The 18728-nt window shown below is 58.2% G+C and overlaps 1 protein-coding gene across 11 annotated transcripts in view; it reads right to left on the minus strand.

The window, feature by feature from the left end:
* ADGRB2 (adhesion G protein-coupled receptor B2) overlaps positions 1-18728 on the minus strand; it is a 103125-nt gene that overhangs the window by 15064 nt on the left and 69333 nt on the right. For 6 of the 11 annotated variants that reach the window (XM_043505941.1, XM_043505940.1, XM_038377540.2 and 3 more), the window contains 7 exons: positions 15267-15393; positions 12801-12904; positions 10351-10453; positions 4449-4599; positions 3687-3756; positions 3383-3449; positions 2945-3030 (listed from right to left, as the gene is read on the minus strand). In XM_043505941.1, coding sequence (XP_043361876.1) covers positions 2945-3030; positions 3383-3449; positions 3687-3756; positions 4449-4599; positions 10351-10453; positions 12801-12904; positions 15267-15393 — 708 coding nt within the window. Of the gene's footprint in view, positions 1-1906; positions 2006-2944; positions 3031-3382; positions 3450-3686; positions 3757-4448; positions 4600-10350; positions 10454-12800; positions 12905-15266; positions 15394-18728 lie in introns of all 11 variants that reach the window. The other 5 variants (XM_038377542.2, XM_038377535.2, XM_038377539.2 and 2 more) reach the window with 1 other exon arrangement.

The raw sequence follows: 18728 nt of genomic DNA on the forward strand, positions 1-18728 counted from the left end.
GGCCTTTCTTCCCTGTATTCCTGAGACAACACTCCCGGCGGAAAGCTGATGCCAGATGCCGTTAGCAGTGATGCAAGATAAGCCAGGCGACGGCACAGAGTGTGCGTGCATGTGCCTCTCTCTCGCCATGAATAGCAGCAGAATAATGAGAAAGGATTCGGGGGAGGAAGCGGGGGAACGAGATGATAGAGCACAGACAGATTAACCATGAGAGCAGCTTCTGGCATGGAGATAGCGGGTTAGCAGGTCCCGTACACCCCAGCCATGCACATGGACTGACGATTGCGACGCACGCCCCCACACGGGGAGTCTCCGGGGTTCACTCCAGGCCTCTGGGGCTGGGCTGGGACCCCACAAGCATTGTGAGGATTTTGGATCGGGGGTGCAGAGCCCAATGTGGGAGGGTGACGCATGGGTTAGAACGTGTGTGTGCAGGGAGCGAGGTCTGGGGGAGTGTGTGGGGGCTGCAGGGTGCATAATGCATGCGGGAGTGCGGGGGGCTATGGGAGATGTATGTGGGTGCAATGCAGGGTTGAGAGCCTGAAGCTCCCCATTCCTGCATTCTCTGCCCAAGCACAAGGACTTCGGTCTTTAAAAAAAGGATTTTTTTGAATTGTGCTTTTGGGGAATTTCCCCAACAATGTAAGGCCCGTTCAGAATGGCTGTGCCACTCCCCAGGGTCTCTGGCTGCTGTCAGCAACACCACCACCAGCGTCCCAGCGTAAGGGGTTGTGGCATCAGCAGCCCTGCCCCGGGGCCTGGCTGGGAACATTCTCATCAGCTGCTGGGTTTGGCCTCCGGTCATGGAGAGCGAGGGTCCCCTCCTGCTGGGGTGGCCGGAACCAGCCTGCATCCCAGCACAGCCCAGACAGTGCCGGAGACTCTACTCAGCTTCCCTGGTTTCCCCACATGCTGCCCTCCCTCAGAGGGCAGCCAGGCCCCCACGGGACATGTCCTCAGCCACTTCTCTGCTGTAATTGCCCTGGGGATTCTGGTGGCGGGAACCACTCGGCCTCTGGACTGTGACCCACCAACCCCCAGAAACGGACTGTCTTTTCATCACTGCTGCCATGGGCAGGATTCAAACCAGTGGTGGAGAGGGGAACAGCTCTGTAAGGCATTGCCAGCCCCGCTGAGCCATGGAAAGGGAACTTGACCTAGCCCCCCATTCCTAAGCCCCATGTCCCATCACCACATGGGGTATAGGCTCCCTGCAGCAAGGACGGGGGACGTATCAATCCCCCCGGAGCTTTTTAGCTCTTTGCTACCTTCCCACACTGGCTGCCCTCTTCCACTCGCCCCCAGCTGGTCCCAGCTCCCCTCCCCTGCTCATCTCCTCTTCCCCCTCACTGATCCCCTTTCCCCCACAATCTGCACCCTCCCCCGGGTCTCGGACTCCACCCCCTTAGAAGCCCTGCAAGGTCCCAACATACAGAACACAAAACAACCCAGTCTGGAGATCTGGCTGGTCATGGCTGCAAAGCCCCCGTTCCCCCATTCCCACCCCTGCCCAGGGATGGAGGGGGGCGAGCCCCCCCACGAGGGACCTGCCCCAGGCGCTGTGTTACTTGATGAGCGGCAGTGAACGTGCAGGAGTGATGGGTCTCACGCACACACACACACACACACAGGGCCCCAGGCCAGCCACCGCGAGACAGAGCCCCAGACACAGAGCCAAGCCGGCGAGTGCAGCAGACCCAGGACCCGGAGCAGCTCCGAGCACACGGCATTCTCCGGCCCCGGGGGAGGGAGTGAAACGGCTGAGCGCCCATCAGGCAATGCCCCCTCCCTGCTGTCCCCCGGTGCCCCGGCCGGCGGGAGAATGCTGCACTCCCAGGTCACGGGCAGCACAGCCACACACGCGACAGCCCGGGCGAGCACAAAGAGGAGCCAGCGAGAGACTAACATGGCGCTGCGGGCGGTGGCGGAGGTCAGGGCGGTGCTGGACACCACGCCGCATTTGGTGCATTTCAGCAGCAGGCGACTGCAGGCAGGCTGCTTCCAGCTGAGCGCCCCACCCCCCATGGGAGAGCCACGCGCCGGCCAGGGGGCGGGGAGGGGCGGGAAGAGAGGGCACGAGGCAGGCAGGAGGGGACGGACGGACACATACACCAAGCAAATGAGAAAAACATAGAGAGAGAGAGAGAGAGAGAGAGAGAAATTGTTAGTTGCAGGCCGGCACGCTGGATGGTTAGCGACAAGCACGGAGCTGGCAGCGCTCGCTGGGGGCTCGGCCCCTTTGTCTGGGGGGCTCTGCAGTAGGATCCCCTCTTTCCCTGTACGACGGGCATGCCCCCGCCCAAGCTCTCCCCGCCCCTTCCCCGTGGGGGAAAGGTTTGGCAGCCTGGCTACCCGCTGGTAACGGGTGCAGGGCCTGGGCAGGAGCCGTGGGCATGTCTGGGTAACAGACAACGGGGAAAACACTGCCCACTTGCTGCAGCAGTCAGCTCAGTGCCAGCCCCCCATTCTGTCTCCCCAGGCCTCCAGCTAAGCCTCCTGGGTGGGGCTGGGGACAGGGTGCCAATGGGTGGCTTGCGTGTGTCTCTTGGATCGGAGGAGGGCTCATCTGTAGGGAGGGGATGGCGTATTGTTGGAGCTGGGGGTGAGGGGCAGCTCCTGGAAATCCACACTCCACCCACCCCCGCTTAGCTATGTGAGCTGGGAGCCTGCTGAGGACTGGGCAGACTTCACTTCACTTGTGAATGGCTGGAGCCGAGCCCAGGTGCAGCCGGGGGGTGCACTGACCCAGCCAGGATGAGGAGGGGGGGCTCTTAACACCCTGAGCCTCCAGCCTCCTACAGCAAACAGGACATAGACTGCCTGGCACTGCCCCAGCTCCTCCTGACTGCACCTGGACCTCCAAGGGGCAGAGGGTATTACCTGCCTGTGTGTGCCCTCTCCCACTTGCCCGCCCCACCTGGGGGAATCCCTGGGGGGCACTTACCCAGCCCGCTGCTTTTTGGACTTATCTGAAATGCCGTCCCGAGACATGAGCTTGTTGAAGACAATGATCCCAATGAGCATGTTCACCTGGATGGGGAGGGAGAGAGAGAGACAGAGCCCAGGTGAGGGGCAGGGTGGTGACCCCACACAGGGGACCCAGCGCTGGGCAGCACCCTGCCCTCCTGCTCCACCCCCACCCCAGGGGCAGGGAGGGACCAGGCTTTGTGGGGAGCATGGGAGAGTTTGTGGGGAGAGCTCAGCGGCAGGGTCTGGGCTGGGAACGGGCTGGGTTCAGGGGAGGAGAAACAGGGTTGTGGGGTGCGAAGGGGTGGGGCTCCCTGGGGCTGGGGGGCACCAGGGCCCGAGGGGGAGATGGCAAGAGACAGGGGTTGGCTCTTTTCTTCAGCCAAAGACGTGCTCCCAAAGGGCAAACACCTACCAGCACGATGACAGCAGCGGGGCCAACGAAGGCATAGAGCAAGCCGCCTTCCAGGGAGAGCCAGCAGCTGCAGCAGGAAGACAGCGCCATTAGGGGAGATGGAATCCCCTCCCTACACCACCCATCCACTCCCTGCCTCCCCACACTGACCATGGCCCCTCTCCTACCAGGGAGCCTGGCTCCTCGCCCCGCCCCGCAGCCCCCAGCTCCTGCCAAGTCAGGTGTCCTTTGTGGCGCAGAGCAGGGGAGCCCCTGTGGCCCCAGCCCGCCGTGCACCCCCAGCCGGGCTCATTCCAACACTCACTAGCTTGCTGTTCCGTAGCCTTTGGTCCGAGTGAAGCCGACAGAGACTGCAACCACCAGGGCTGGCAAACCTGGGGAGGGAAAGGAGACAATGGCCAAGATCTGCAGAGGGGTTCAGCACCCACTTGCCCCACTGACAGCAGTGGGGTACCTCCCTCTATTTCCTCCCCACTGACACCAGTGCAGCATCCCGCCCCCGTGGTGAACAACGGAGAATACCCTATTGCCCCCTGAACAGTAAGAGCTGCTGGGAGCAGAGCCGGGGGAAAATCTGCCCCTGCCCCTGCCTGTGTCTACAGACCCAGGGCAGCAGCTGGAGAGCAGACATAGCACACAGTGACTGATGCATCAGCAGAGGACCCCAAGCCACCCAGCAGCAATGGGGGGCCTGGGATGTCCATCACCAGCACATCTAGACGTGAAACAGCGCAGCGACCCACGGCACTCTGGGTTCACTCTGCCCTGATGAGAGCGGGACTCGTTGCACGGCTCAGGGGCTGGGGTAAGGGTCAGAGCAGGGACTCCTGGCTTCTATTCCCTGCTCTGCCACTGGATTTGCTGTGTGACCTTGGGCAAGTCACTGCCCTGCTCCATGCCTCAGTTTCCCCACCTGTGAAATGGGGGTGATCATCCTTAGCTCACCCCAAGGCAGGGGCTGAGTGTGACCACCATTAACTCATGCGTGCAAGTTCTGACCACTAGACCCCGCCCCTTCCTTAAGCAGGACCCGCTCCTCGTGGGGAAAGCGAGCGAGGCCTCTTACCCCATCCCAGGCACAGAAAGCGCTTCCTGACCAGGCGTGTGCGGATCCTGCCGATCACAGCCAGGTAGGACTGCCAGGCCTCGGTCAGCACCCAGCAGAAGGACGAGAGGAAGAAGAAATGCAGAAATGCAGCTGTCATGGTGCAGACGCCCTGCAAGGAGAGAGAGACGGCAATCAAGACAGGCGCACCGCACGGAGGTGTGGGGTGCTTGGCGCCTCTCGGGATCTGGCCCGAGTAGAGTGCTCAGGCTCCCCACACTTCCTGGCATTGTTAATACTGGGCCGTATTCCCCCTGAATTAGATGGCATAAATCAGAAACAACTCCACTGAACCCAATGGGTAGGAGCGGTGTAAGCCAGAGGGGAGCCCAGCCCAGTGCTCTCATGGCTTGGATGCATCGCGCACTCAAATCTCGTTAACAGGTGTGACGCTGGGAGACCAGGTGCCAGCTGCTGGCAAGGTTCCCACGTCGAACACTGACAGCTACAGAGCTGGACTCCGTCTGGCTCACCTGTGTGTTAGCATGGCTCCAACAGGTATTAGATTGTAAGAAAGCTTGTGAGTAGCTGCCTGAATTAACCCACACTTATAACATCCGTATCCCGTACTGTACGGTAATATCTCAGTGGTTGTATTCTGAGACTGTGTAAATCATCAGACAGGAGAGAGACATTAATTAGTGTGACATTAATTAGGCCGGTCTTCCCAAAAGGAGAGGTCCATCGATACCAGACGGACGACTGGGGGATGGTGCACCTGGAATTTCCCTGCCTACCCTCCACAAGAGAACAAAAGAGATTTCAGAGTAGCAGCTGTGTTAGTCTGTATCCACAAAAAGAACAGGAGTACTAGTGGCACCTTGGAGACTAACAAATTTATTTGAGCATAAGCTTTCGTGAGCTATAGCTCACTTCATCGGAAGCATAGAATGGAACATATAGTAAGATAGATAGATAGATAGATACATACACACAGATAAGTTGGAGGTTACCATACAAACTGTGAGAGGCTAATTAGTTAAGATGAGCTATCAGCAGGAGAAAAAAAAACCTTTTGTAGTGATAATCAAGCCAGCCCATTTAGACAGTTGACAAGAAGGTGTGAGGATACTTAGCTTAAGGAAATAGATTCAATATATAAAATGACCCATTTCAGAGTAGCAGCCCTGTTAGTCTGTATCCGTAAAAAGAAAAGGAGTACTTGTGGTACCTTAGAGACTAAAAGGAAAAGGAGTACTAGTGGCACCTTAGAGACTAACTTTTTGTAGACACAGACTAACACGGCTGCTACTCTGAAACCTTGGGTTTGAATAGAGACTGGGAGTGGCTGGGTCATTACAAAAAAGAAAAGGAGTACTTGTGGGACCTTAGAGACTAATAAATTTGCTAGTCACCTTATAGACTAACAAACATATTGGAGCATGAGCTTTCGTGGGTGAATACCCACTTCGTCGGATGCAGCATCTGAAACCTCTAATAAATTTGTTAGTCTCTAAGGTGCCACAAGTACTCCTGTTCTTTTTGCTAAAGAGATTTGTTGCTCTGCTCTCCTTCTCCTCCCCAGGAAGATGAGTCACGCAATTCCTCCCATCAGCTGAGTCTGCAGCTCAGGGCAGGAGGGGGATTAAAAACCCCAGACAAAAGGAACTTGGTCTCTCTGTGCTGCTTGGAATCTGGGGGCCATATGTTTCAAGCCTCACACAACAGATCCCCAGGGGCTCAGCCCGAGTTAGCCCTAAGGGACGTGTAGAACATGCTCATGATAGAAGCTTTTATTGGCTTTTGAAACTTAAGATTGTAACTCATGTGCGTGTCTGTTTAACCTTGTCAAGGACTCTCTGGTTTCCTTTTCCTAGCTCATAAATCTTTAGCTAGTTTATTACTGGTCTCTTTGGTGTGAGATCTGGGGTGCGACAGTGGTCCTGCTGCAGCTAGATCCCAGTCCTGGATGGGCACTGCGTTTATGGGGGGAGTGGATGGTGCATTCCTAATCCCTGTGGGCCACCTCTTTGGTGATGCACACTGTAAACACACACCCGAGCATTTGGCAACAAGGGAGCACTGTGCCCCATCACTGTGGCAGTCCACCCTTTGAGTAGAGACCAGGGGCTGCTCTCTGGCCCTCATCACTGCAGTGTCTGAGACCCTCATGGATTTATCTTCACACCCCTTGTGCAGGGAAGGATTATCCCCTTTGGGGAAACTGAGGCACAAAGAAGGACAGAGATTCAGCCAAGATCCCACAGCAAACCAATGGCAGAACTGGGGACAAAAAACAGTTCCTCTGAGTCCCAAACCAGGGAATCATCCACAAGACCCACAAATCCATCCCTCTCTGAGAGACCATGCAAGCTCAGCATTTGAGGGGTTAATCCCCTGGCACCTGGGCTGAGTTTGCCCAGTGTGAAATCCACTGGACGTGACAAAGCCACCATGAGATGTCAATCCCACACTGACTTAATCCAAATCTCATCTGCCTCTCCAGCCAGCGAGGGAATCTGGGGAGAGAACGCGCGGTCCTGGGGCCCAAGCCAAGCCACAGAGATGGTATCTTGCTGTGGCCATGAGCACACAAATGTTTCAGCACACAGTCCTTCCTTACTGCAGGCAGGGCCAACACACAGTGCTGGGACACACACTAGGACGCAGGTGCATGCACACTGCTGAGACATCCTTGCACATACATACACTCAAAGCACTGGGACACAGACCCCCTCCCCCCTAGCACTGAAACATGTGCGAACACACACACACACACACACACACACACACACACACACACACAGAGTGCTGGGATTTAGGTGCACACAAACAAAGCACTGTGACATAAACGAACACACGCATACACAGAATGCTGGGACACAGGCACAAAAAGGGCAGGGACACACACGCACACCTCGCCTGCCTGTGGTACACCCAGGCACAACCAAAACATCCTACACCTGGGGCGCATGCACACGGACCCCCAAATGCACCGCACACATCTGGTAATGTCTACAACACAATGCACACAAGCACAAGCTGCATCTGGGAGACATACACTGGGGTGCCCAGGTTTGTAGGACGGTGTGAAAAATACAATTTTGGCCTCCACCAAATGGCGCTCAAAGCACAAAGGGTGGGAAACCACCAAAAGGCAGACAGCTCTGGGGCAAAGCGCAGCAGCACACAACACCCCGGTGTGGGGAGGCGCATGGTAGCCAGAGGCAGCACCCCTAACTCTCACGGAGAGCCCTCTGAGCTCATGCATGGTCACACAGCGTGGACACAGTCTCCTGCAGGGAACCCGAGTCAGCCCTGCTGGAACTTGAACTGGGATATGCAGAAACTCCTCAGTCCTGATGGTCCAGCCACTAAACCATCCCTACAAGGTGAGCGGCATGGCTGCAACCACAGTGGATACACCCACATGGGAACACAGGGCAGGCTGCCCTTAGCCAACATACTCCGGCAATGCCATCTGGTCACTGCCCCTCACAGAGATGCCCCACCCTCCCCTGCGTACGGGCTGCCCTCTCCCATCTCATGCCCAAGCCTGCGGATGTGCTTCTGGCACGCGAGGGGTCCCATCTCCAGATGCTGCCCCGAGGTGACACGCCAGGGTGCAGGAGGCTGCCTGCTAATGCACCCCGGAGAGTGCTGTGCTGTGGGGAATGGCTGCAGTCTTTGGTCTGCGTCCATGCAGCGCTCTGAAAGCTAAGCTCCCTCGCTCCTTGGGGGATTCACATGGGATAGGCGGAGCATGGCGCCAGGCAGAGCCGCATTTATGCAACGGGGCTACAAGGACCAGCAAGGGGGACGGATGGCTGCTGGACTGGAGCAAATGTGTCAAGAACAAAGCGCCAGAAAGACATCCCTGCCCAATGGCAGCTGCGGAGAGAAGGGAATGCTAGGGCAGCAGGCCCTGGGCCATGCTGACTGGGGCTCACTGGGGCCTCCTTGTTGTAGGGCAGGTAGTGCAGAGTCAGCCTGTACAAGTGACAGGGGTGGAGGGTAGGAGGGTGGGATGGGAGCCCAGCCATGGGCTCCGCAAGGGCCAGCGGGAGCCGGGAGTGAGCCGCAGAGGCTGGGCCTCCCCGAGGTGGGTGAGAGCTCTGGGAAGGGCCTTGTTTTGCCACGTGGTGACTCCTGATGCATGGGAGGGCATTGATGGGCTTCAAGAGAGGCGGGAGGGTTGTGTTAACAGGGCCGGTGTGTTAATGGGGCCTACACGGTGAGCTCCACCATGGTTAAGAGCCTGAATGTTCATAAAACCTCACACAATAACCCACAGCAATCAATGGCCAGAGACCCAGATGACATCGGCATGCCCACTGGCTCTGGCTAAATCCTAGCCACCTGCGAGTGCTCTTTTCCTTCCCTACCTTATGTCTCCCCTTTCCCTCCCCTGCTCCTTTTCCCTTCTGCCTAATCACAGTCTGGTATAGCCCGCCAGGGCCGTGTATTCTGTAACACTGCCGTCAGCCCGTAACCAGGAAAAGGCAGGTAAAAGCAATGGCCGAGACAGCCCGATGCCGGCAGGTTTGCCAGGTCTCCGAGCGGCCAAAGGGAGAGGAAGTGAGGGGGACTGTTACAGCGAAAGCCTCACTTCAAACTTTACATTTCAGATGCTTTCCCCGTTTTTTTCTCTTCTCGCTGATAAAAGGTTAAAAAGGACGTTTAATGGGGTGTTCACCGGGGACTAAGCAGGCCGAGGTCCCTGGATGCCAAGCCTTGTTTAGTAGGATTTAATGTTCCATAGTGACAGGGTCACGTTAACACCTTTGACTATTGTTCATCAAAATGAATCCAACAGGGAATATGGAGAATCCCACCCTTTGCCCGGACAAGCCACGCCAGCCAGCCAGCCACAGTGCCAATCAGCCGGGCGCTGCTCCTGCTGCCTTTGGTGTGGTGGCTTCAGCCAACTCTCTCTCCAGAAGGGCTGCAAAGAGCAAGCTCTCCTCTCTCCTCGGCAGAGAGAGCCAAAGCTGGAGACTCTCAGTGGCAGGAGTGAGCACTCCCTGCTCCAGGACAAGACGGGGATAGGCCCTTTCACTTCTCTGCTGCGCCTTGTCCCTTTATCCCACTCTCTGTCCCTGTCAGCAGCAGCCAGGTTCGCACTAACTGTGCCCCCATGGGCTGGGGGGCGAGCAAATATCACATCCCATGCAGAGGTGCACACGAGCACACACACCATGGTGTGTCTCATCCCCTCTCCACTGTCGCTTGCTTCCGTCGTTCCCAGGAGAGCCAACGTTCCCAGGAGCCCAGTAGGGCACTGCCCCACAGAACGCCACCACGCCTGGCGACCCATGCAGCAGGCACTGCCCACCTAGCACAGGCAGCAGAGGTGAGGGGCGGGAGGGTTGGCTGGCTCATTCGTGCTGCAGGGATTCGGGGCTGGGGGGATGCGATTTGGGGCCTCATCTGCCCTTGTCTCAATATTTATATCCATGAATTCACTGATGCAGGCCACCCCAGGTGACTCAAGCAAGCTACTGTATCCTCTGGGTCACAGGACAACAGAGAGCTCTGTAGCTAGATCCCAGAGGATCCAGAACCCTTCACCAGCTCTGCTGGTACAGGAGAGACTTCAGTCAGCACTGAAATGCAGCCACCTCTGGGACAGAGCACAGCAGCTGTTCTAACAGCACGCAGGAACGCTGTAAAGCAATTCAGAACAGGGGACTGTTCAGCAGGATGCATCGATTTAAAGGCATCCTGCCATTCCAGGCTGCTCTGCCCACAGCTTTCTGGCTGCAAGACCACAGCAAAACGTCCACCAGGTGCCTGTCTCTCTCCCGCTCCCCTTGCCCTCTGCAAGGAACACGGCGTGCCCTCACCAGGTGCCCAGCCGGGCAACGCCCCTTGGCAGCTGTAATGGGGCAGAAGCCGAGGAAGCCCTAGGCCAGACTCTCACCTTACTGAGCATATGGGACTGGCCCACCAGGATCAGCACATTGGAAGCCAGGATGGAGACACAGAAATTCAGCAGGATGATGGAGCGCTCCGATTTGATGAACCTGCAGGGAGGGTAGAGGGAGGCAGGTTGAAGGGGTCCTGGGGCTGGGCCCCTTGCAAACATTGTGGCCTGGTTTCTCTCAAGACCTAAGGTGGAGAATGCAGAAGATGCTATGACGCAATAGACTAATGGCCTAATCAGTCTGGTAGCCTGTCTCCAACAGTGGCCCATGGAGATGCGTTAGAGGGCAGCACAGACCTTCACATAGTGTGTGGAGTGTGTTAGCAGGCAGGGGACTCTGTCCTGACCACCCCACCCCCACTGGGGATCAGTTTATGGCCTGAAGCATGAGGATGGAGAGTTTATTTTATCCTAGGGAGTGTGACTCCAGGGGCTACCCCATTCATATAACAAATACCCACACTGGGATGAAACACCTGCACTTCCACAGCACCTGGGGAACACAACATGCTACACGAACATGAACTAATTAGGCCTTCCGACATCCCTGTGAGGTATGTGAGGGTACGTCTCTGCGGCAAAGCGAAGGTATGACTTCATCACAGGTAGGCATACCTGTGCCAGCCTTAATCTAGCTGGTACCTAGGGTCCCTGGCGGGCTTGTACTCTAGTGCTAGCCTGTGCCACCACATCTACACTGCTACTGATATCCATGCTAGCTAGATTAAAGCTAACATGGGTATGCCTACCCTTGCTACCATCACAACTTCACTTTGCAGTGTAGACGTACCCTTAGGGATATAGGGACGGCTTCACCTCTGGCAGAACTACAGCCACTTCTGAAGCGGAACGTGGCAGCCATGTGAGGGTGCCCACCAACACAGCTCAGAGGCGATTTAGGGAAGCAGCCTGTAAAATTTCCCTGAACTGAGATGTAAAAACGTTAAATACTAATTTCAGCTCTTTGACTTAATAGCATCCAGCAGCAGAGAGTCCCACAGGTGAACGATCCATCACAAGGGGAAGAAACCAATTCCTCTTCACCCCCATTTCAGATGTGTTGAGCCCTTTTACTTTCAATTCCAGGACAGAGCAGCGAGCCCCACAGCTCCTCTCTGCGCCGGGCGTCATTTGTTGATAAACCTCCACCTTAACCGTCTCTTCCTCTCCCCCTTCACAGACCGAGGTGCTCCTCCTGCAGACACTTCCGTGCATGCTTCCTTGTGCACCCAGGTGGCCACATCGCATTCCCTAGCAGGGGTGTGTGTGTGTGGAAAGGACTGCAGGATTGGGAGCTAACCTGCCCTAGGTAGAGCTTGCAAAGCCGACAAAGGGATTTGGACTTCTGGTTCCCGTTGCAGTGAATGGCATCAGCACCAAAAGCTTCATGTCTGTACAGCTCCTAGCACAATGGGGCCCCAAGCCCAGCCCGAGGTTGTTAGGTGCCACTGTACATTAACAGCCCTCTGACTCTCTCCCTCTCTCCTCGGGTGGACCCTCCCCCCGAATCTCCAATGCGTCTAGCCTGGGGATCTCAGACCTTTTCAAGCCTCGGCAGCAAGGGAGGGCCTGATTCTGCTGTCCCTCTTGCTGGTGTAAATCGGGAGTGACTCCGCTGAGCAGCACTGATGCAAGTGAGGCAGGATCAGGCCTTGCAGGGCCCTCCTGTCTGTGCCTCGTGCTTGTGACAGAATAGCAGCTCCAGCAGGGCACTACCATGCCCACCATTGTCTTTCATGCGCTAAGAGCTTTGTTCTTTTCCTGGAACAATACATTCAATCATGCAGCGTCTAAGCTAACGCTCTTTTCCTCCCCACCCCCCACTCCCGACGTCTCTTCCTCCCTCTGCTCTCTCGGCACACGCTTCCCGGCTGCCCAACCCTCACCTCTTCCCCTCCCGTTGCACGTGCCTTCCTGCCAACGTGACCTCTCTCCCACTGCATCCGCTGCGGGCACAGAGGAGCCAGCCGCCTCTCGACTTGCCAGCTGCCCAGGGCCCTGCTCGAGGAGCACTGCCCTGGTCCTTGCTGGCACCCATCTCTGGGCCTTGCTCTGTTTCTGCTCAGTCCCTTGTGAGCCAACCGGGCAAGGAGGGGCCCCCAGTTCATAGGGCACCATGACATTCTCTCTATTATCGCCCATCTCCTTTCCACTTGATCTGGCCCTCGGCCAATTTGACCGTCTCCCCCAGGATGCCTGGGGCGATGCTCAGATCCACGACCCGGCCAGTTATGGCTGACTCGACCACTGTAGAAAACCTTGACGCAAGCTCGGAGACTGACACTGCTCCAGTGCCCCCAGCCCAGCCGGCTTCCACCAAACAGAAAGCTGTCAACCGTTCCCCCCAGCCACCCCACAGCTGTCCCCTCCTGTGGCAACGCCCCGGCCTCTGGGCTGGTGCCAAAGAACAGAGGGAGAAGGCGGGTCCGGAGATGGGGCCAACCTACCTCCAGAAGGTGGCATAGATCACCAGCAGGGTCAGCAGGGCTATACAGGAGACAGCGCAGCCGATCATGAGCGGGACGGAGGGAGTGCCTGAGGGGTCCATGGCCTGCCCGGGAGGAGAGAGGGAGAGAGGTGCTGAAAATGGGGAGGGGAGAGGCGTCCCGCCAGAGCCAGGCTCAGAGGCTGGAAGGAGGGAGCGCCGCTGAGGAACAGGGGGTGGAGCTGCCCAGTGTGGGGGTTCGTTGATGCCATAGTCTCAGTGCTGCCCCAGGGCTGTATCACTAGTGCACAGCCAGTGTCCCTGGGGTCCCGGAGGCTGCTCCCTCCACACCCCAATCCCTGGAAAGCCCAATGTGCCCATCACACACCTGAAAAGCTCCTCCCCTAGTGAGTGGGGCAGAGCCCAAGGCCCACAGCACCAGGTCTCTCTGTCCACCGCCCTCCAGCCCCAGTGGCCCGCTGGCCTCCCACACGCTGGGGCTTCGGGGAGGGGAGCTTGACGGCAGCCTCTGGGCTGCCCAGGCACGTTCCTGGGGGCACCTCTCCATTGCTCTGCCAACCGGGCACGCTCCCAGAATACCAATGGCCCGGCGCGGCCGCAGGGAGCTGGGTGGCGCTCGGCTTCGGGGAGAGGGAGAACGCCCCGTCTGTGAGCGCTGGAGGGGGGAACGGGCCTCCCAGACATGAGGCAAGATGGCTCCGTTCACATCCCCCCTCCCCGCCCCTCCCCTCCTCACACAGTTACCGCCTGGAAGACCTGCTAATGAGCCTTATAAATCCCACCAGGCAGCCTGCCTGTGACTGCTCCAGAGCTCTGATCTCACCACACACGGCAGTGCAGGGGGGCTCCGAGGGGAGACCAGAGGAGTGGGGGGAGGGAAGAGTGGGGCACTTCCCCACTCGCTGCACAGCCGCCCCAGTGCCAAGGGGGTCTGTTCATGGGGGGGGGGAGAGGCTGGGCTTTGCATGATGGGAAATCTCCACGCAGCTGGGCATGGGACCCGTTCACTGTAGCTGGCCTCCCTTTCGCTATGGCCCTCACCACCGCCGGCCTGTCTGCAGCGACAGGGCAATGCCCCTTGGTGTGATTCCAGTGCCCCGGTGTCCTGTCCAGCCCCTGGGCTCGCACCTCTGTGCCAGGGCTCACGCACTGCCGGCAAATGAGAGAGTCCAACGTTCGGGGCCTCGAACTGAGAGACAGCACCTGGCTCTAGGGCTAGCAAAGCCATCGGAGCAGAAGCATGGCCCAGCAGTGGTGGGGTGATCCAGACCCACCACTGCCACAGGACCGGGAACCGTAAAGCATCCCCCACCCTGGACCCATAGCCCCAGGGGAGGACAGGGACACAATGCCCTGTCTCCCCACCCTGTACCCATAACCCCAGAGGAGTTCAGGGCCAAAATGCCCCCCACCTCCTGCATACCCATAATCCTGGGGGAGGACAGAGACACAGTGCCCTGCCCTCTATCCTTTATCCACAACCATAGGGGAGTTCAAGGCCAAAATGCCCTGCTCTGCCCTCCCACCCCCCGTACCCATAACCCCAGGGGAGGACAGGGCCAAAATGCCCTGCCCCCACTACCCTTTGCCCATTACCCTAGGAGAAGACAGGGCCAGAATGCACCCCTCTCCCAGCCCCTGTACACATAACCCTGGGGGGAGGCTGAGCAGCAGCAGGTGCACTTTGTTGGTGCCATCCCCACCCCACCAGTGGGTTCCTGGGTGCCACCCAGCTTGGGACCGTCGCTCTCAGCATGGGATAAAGCGATACAGGCTGGGGACAGGCGGGGACCTGCGAGGAGCACCGAGCCTGGTTCCAGATTCTCCGCCAGCTCCTGGCGCAGGGAGAGAGCCAGAGCCGGGGAATGAGGGAATGTGAGAACAGCAGGGGGAGAGAGGGGAACAGGAAAGCATCAATGGAGGAGAGGCAGTGGGATGGCAGAGGGGGCATCCCGGGGGGAGAGGGGGCCAGCACAAGCAGTGGCTGTCCCCTTCCCAAGCTCTTCCCTCATGCACGATTCCAGCCTGTCACGAGAAACGGGGGAACCCCCATCTTACCCCATCTCCAGCCAGAGCATCAGCTCTCCCCAAAGCCTCCTGCAGGCCCTGGCATATAGCACCGCCCCCCTCCCCACTCCAGCGTCAGAAAGCCACCACCATCCTCCCACTGGGGTGGGGATGGCTGGTGGAGTTTGTGCACGTCCCAGCCGCGCTCTCCAAGCAGGGAGGGGTTATTGTTACAGAGCCGCAGAGATCCGTGCTGGGTCCCACCTCCCAGCATGGCATGGTCCATGCAACGCTTCGGGACCACCCCCTACGATCAGACCCCCCTCCGCACACAACCTAGCTGGCGTTCCCGACCCTGCAATCCCACCCGGCTCCGGCTGCCGGTTCCCGTTCAGCCCAGGTCCCGCGCCAGCCGAAGACAAGAAGGGAAATTTGAGGGCACTGGGCTGGTGTCACCTACCAGGTCCTTGGGCAGCTGGGCAAGCACGGCGTAGGTGGACAGGTGGCTACACAGGCATTTGGTGTGAGCCGGGAGGGTCTCCAGTGTTTGGCAGCTCTCAGTGTCCCAGTTTCCAGAGCCAGCATCCCTGATTAATGGAATGGGAGAGCAGGAGAGAGAGTGATTTAAAATGATCAAACACACAGAGCGCCCTCAGCCCCTCGGCTCCTGTGCCGACTTAACCCTTCGCTGGCGCTGCCCACCCGACAGCTGCATTGGGTCCTGCGGGGGAGGGGGGGCAGGCCTGAGCGGCACCAGGGCACTGTCTGGCTCATGACCCAGATGCTGGAGCAAAACCCTGCCCTTCCCCCTCCTTGCCCTGGGCTGCGCTGACGAAAGCCCGCTCAGCTCCATCCCCCCACCCCCTGCTCTTACCCACCCCCCCCCAGATGCTGATCCCTGCGGGGGCTGAACACTGCACACAGGTCTGATTTAATCTGAAAGCTCAGGTTGCTGGCTGAGGTCGGGGGTTAAATTCCAGCGAGGAAGGGAGGGGAGCCCGGTCCCAGGAAGGGTGGATGGATGCCAGCCAGGGGTCAGAGCCAGCTCTCACCCCTGGGCTCTTCCATACCCCACCGGGCTTTGGGATCTTTTTTGTTCAACCCACATGTATTGAAAGCTAACGAGAACAGAGGGGAATTAAATGAGCCAGGCCAGGATCCAGGCAGCTGAGCCCTGAGTGACACCACCCAGGAGGGGGAGCACCCGTGCAACAAGGCATTACAGCGTGTGTGTGGGGGCAACTGCACACGGAACAGCACACCTGCAAGGCTGCGCACGCGTGATACAGGGCACAATTCCCTGCACGCACGGGCTCACAGACACATGGCTGACTGTGTGCAAGATCAGAGGTGTGTGCACAAAAGTATGCAAAGCTTCCACTCCCAGCCAGCTGTGGACACCCCTCCACCCCCGATCAGCCTGGAGTTCACCCCTGGAAATCCCAACGGTGGCCTGAGCAATGCTCGCCCATTCTGGTTACTTTAACCAATGGCACAGCTGGCACTGCCCTCCCGTGGGCCGGGGGCTCCCGGCATTAACTGAAGCAGGTGGGGCACCCTGTGCTGAGTCAGCCAGCCACCGATGCAGCCAGCTGGGAGATGCCTCTTCACCCCCACTTCGGCTCCCTCTCTCCCCCGCTCCCTGCACTTGCTCTGCTGTTTGGAAAGGAAATGGGAGGGAACGGAGCCAGCTGTACCAGGCCCTTACCCAGCTGTCTGGATCTAGGAGCCTGCCCACCCTACCCACATTCCTGCCCTGCGTGTGCTGCCGATGCCAGTCATGGGCTCAGGAGCGCTGGCGCGATTGCGGGGGTGGGGGGAGGCTGTTTCTGGAGGATACATTTTGAACGTACTCACCTTCCTGCAAACACTACTCTGCCGGAAGGGGCCATTCCACAGGGTCTCCTGCTGACCGGGACATGCCTTGGTGCCCAGGCAGAAATGTGCAATAGCATCAGCTTTGAAACACAGGACACCAAGGGCCCGTGGGCCCATGTGTCAGGCGGGTGTGCAAAGCCCTGCATCTGGGCGTGCGAAACCAGCAGTGAGGGGCACCGTGAGCCAAATGCCACCAGTGCCCAGGGCTGGAGCCCCCAGGCTCACCCTGTCCCAATGGCTGCACCCTCTTCCCTAACAGGGATGAGCATTTACAGCCCAGAACCCACGGCTGGCGTTTGCAGAGGTGCCAGGTGCCTGCAGTGCCCGTTCGCTTCTACTGGCATGGCGGGTGCCCAGCTCCTCTGGGGACCAGCCTCTGTGACAGCAGGCACCACGGACAGGGCCTGGGCCCCACTGCCCCTCACTTTGCAGAGTCACTCACGTTGCTGTACAGCACTGCCACATGATAACAGGAGGTTCAGGGCTGGGGGAGCTGAATTCAGAGCTACCCAGGGCTGCTGGTTTAAGAGGCACCAGGACACCAAGTGCTACCATGGCAATGGCTGGGGAAGATTTTACCCTCCTCCAGCCAGGCATCCCCACCTGGAAACCTGCAGCAATGGGCCCCTCATTCCTGCTACCGGAAAGGACTGCAGGCAGCCAGAGCTATGGGATCTCCCTGCAGCTAGGGCAGGTTCTGGGCCTTGGTGCCCTTTCTGAGCTGGTGCCAAGGCTCCTGCCCCACTGACTGCCCAGCCCCCTGCCACATCAAGGGGTTGGCAACTACCCACTTCCGGGGTGTTCATTAGTGAAGGTGCCGGCCCATCACTTCAGGGATGCCAGTGATACCTGCTCCTTGCGATGGAGAGCGAGCCGTGGCTGCGACTTGCCACGGCTGACAGCATTACAGCGAGATTGCTCTGGCAACCCGAAGGGAGGCTGCAGGGCCGGGAGGCTGTGCTTGGCTAGATCCAGAGTTAGCGAGGCCAGAAGGACCCCCGGGATCACCCCCCCCAACCCCCTGCCCCGCAGGCCACTGAACTCCCCTCAGGGACAGAAAGGGGCAGACAATACGAGGTGCTAAGGCCAGGAGCAACCCCCCCTTGGCACGGCCCCACCCCCAGCCCAGACAGCACTGCCGTAGAGTGTGCGGCCAGGACTAATGGAGGCCACTGGCTCCCCCTCCCCGTCTCCCCCATGCCACGGCAATCTGCCCCACTTTATCGCTTTCCCTCCTGAGCGCTGCCCGGTCCTGGCTCTCTGCTCCTGCCCGTTGCTAACAAACTGCGTCTGGCAAGCTGCAGGCATCAATCTCCGGCTTCAAGCAGGCGCTAATCAATACTGGTATTAGCAAAATTAACCCATGGCCACAGGGGGCTTGGCCTCGTTGCAGTCTCCTCGCCCTTTAAATGCGGACGTGACCGCCCAGCCAGGGCAGGGAGAGGAGCCCGTTTGATCTCGCCTTGCTGTATAATAACCCGGGCGCCAAGGATAACAAGATGGGGAGCTTTGCTCGGGGCTCTGCCCGGGATAACAGGGGAGGTTTCAGCTTGGGGGAGTGGACAGCACCACACAGGGCCCCCCACATCTGGCTTGCTGGCTCCCTCCAGCCAATGGCCAGTCCCCTCCTGTCATAAACCTACAGCTAAGGGTAGCATAAAATCCCTCCTTTACCTGTAAAGAGTGAAGAAGCTCAGATAACCTGGTTGGCACCTGATCGAAAAGACCAATAAGGAGAGAAGATACTTTCAAATTTATGGGGGAAGGGTCTTCTTTGAGTTCTCTCCAGAGACAAAGAGAGAGACCAAGCAAGTAATCTAACTCCTACTGAATGATACATCTAAACTTAGCGAAATAGTAAATAATAGCAAGGAAATGCGTTAGAGTATCTTTTGTTTTAGCTTGTGAATTTTCCCTGTGCTAGAGGGAGGGTTATCCCTGTTTTTTGTAACTTTAAAGTTTTGCCTAGAGGGGAATCCTCTGTGTTTTGAATCTGAATACCCTGTAAAGGTACCTTCCATCCTGATTTTACAGAGGTGCTTCT

The sequence above is a fragment of the Dermochelys coriacea genome, chromosome 19 (assembly GCF_009764565.3).
Source record: "Dermochelys coriacea isolate rDerCor1 chromosome 19, rDerCor1.pri.v4, whole genome shotgun sequence".
NCBI classification, from domain to species: domain Eukaryota; kingdom Metazoa; phylum Chordata; order Testudines; family Dermochelyidae; genus Dermochelys; species Dermochelys coriacea.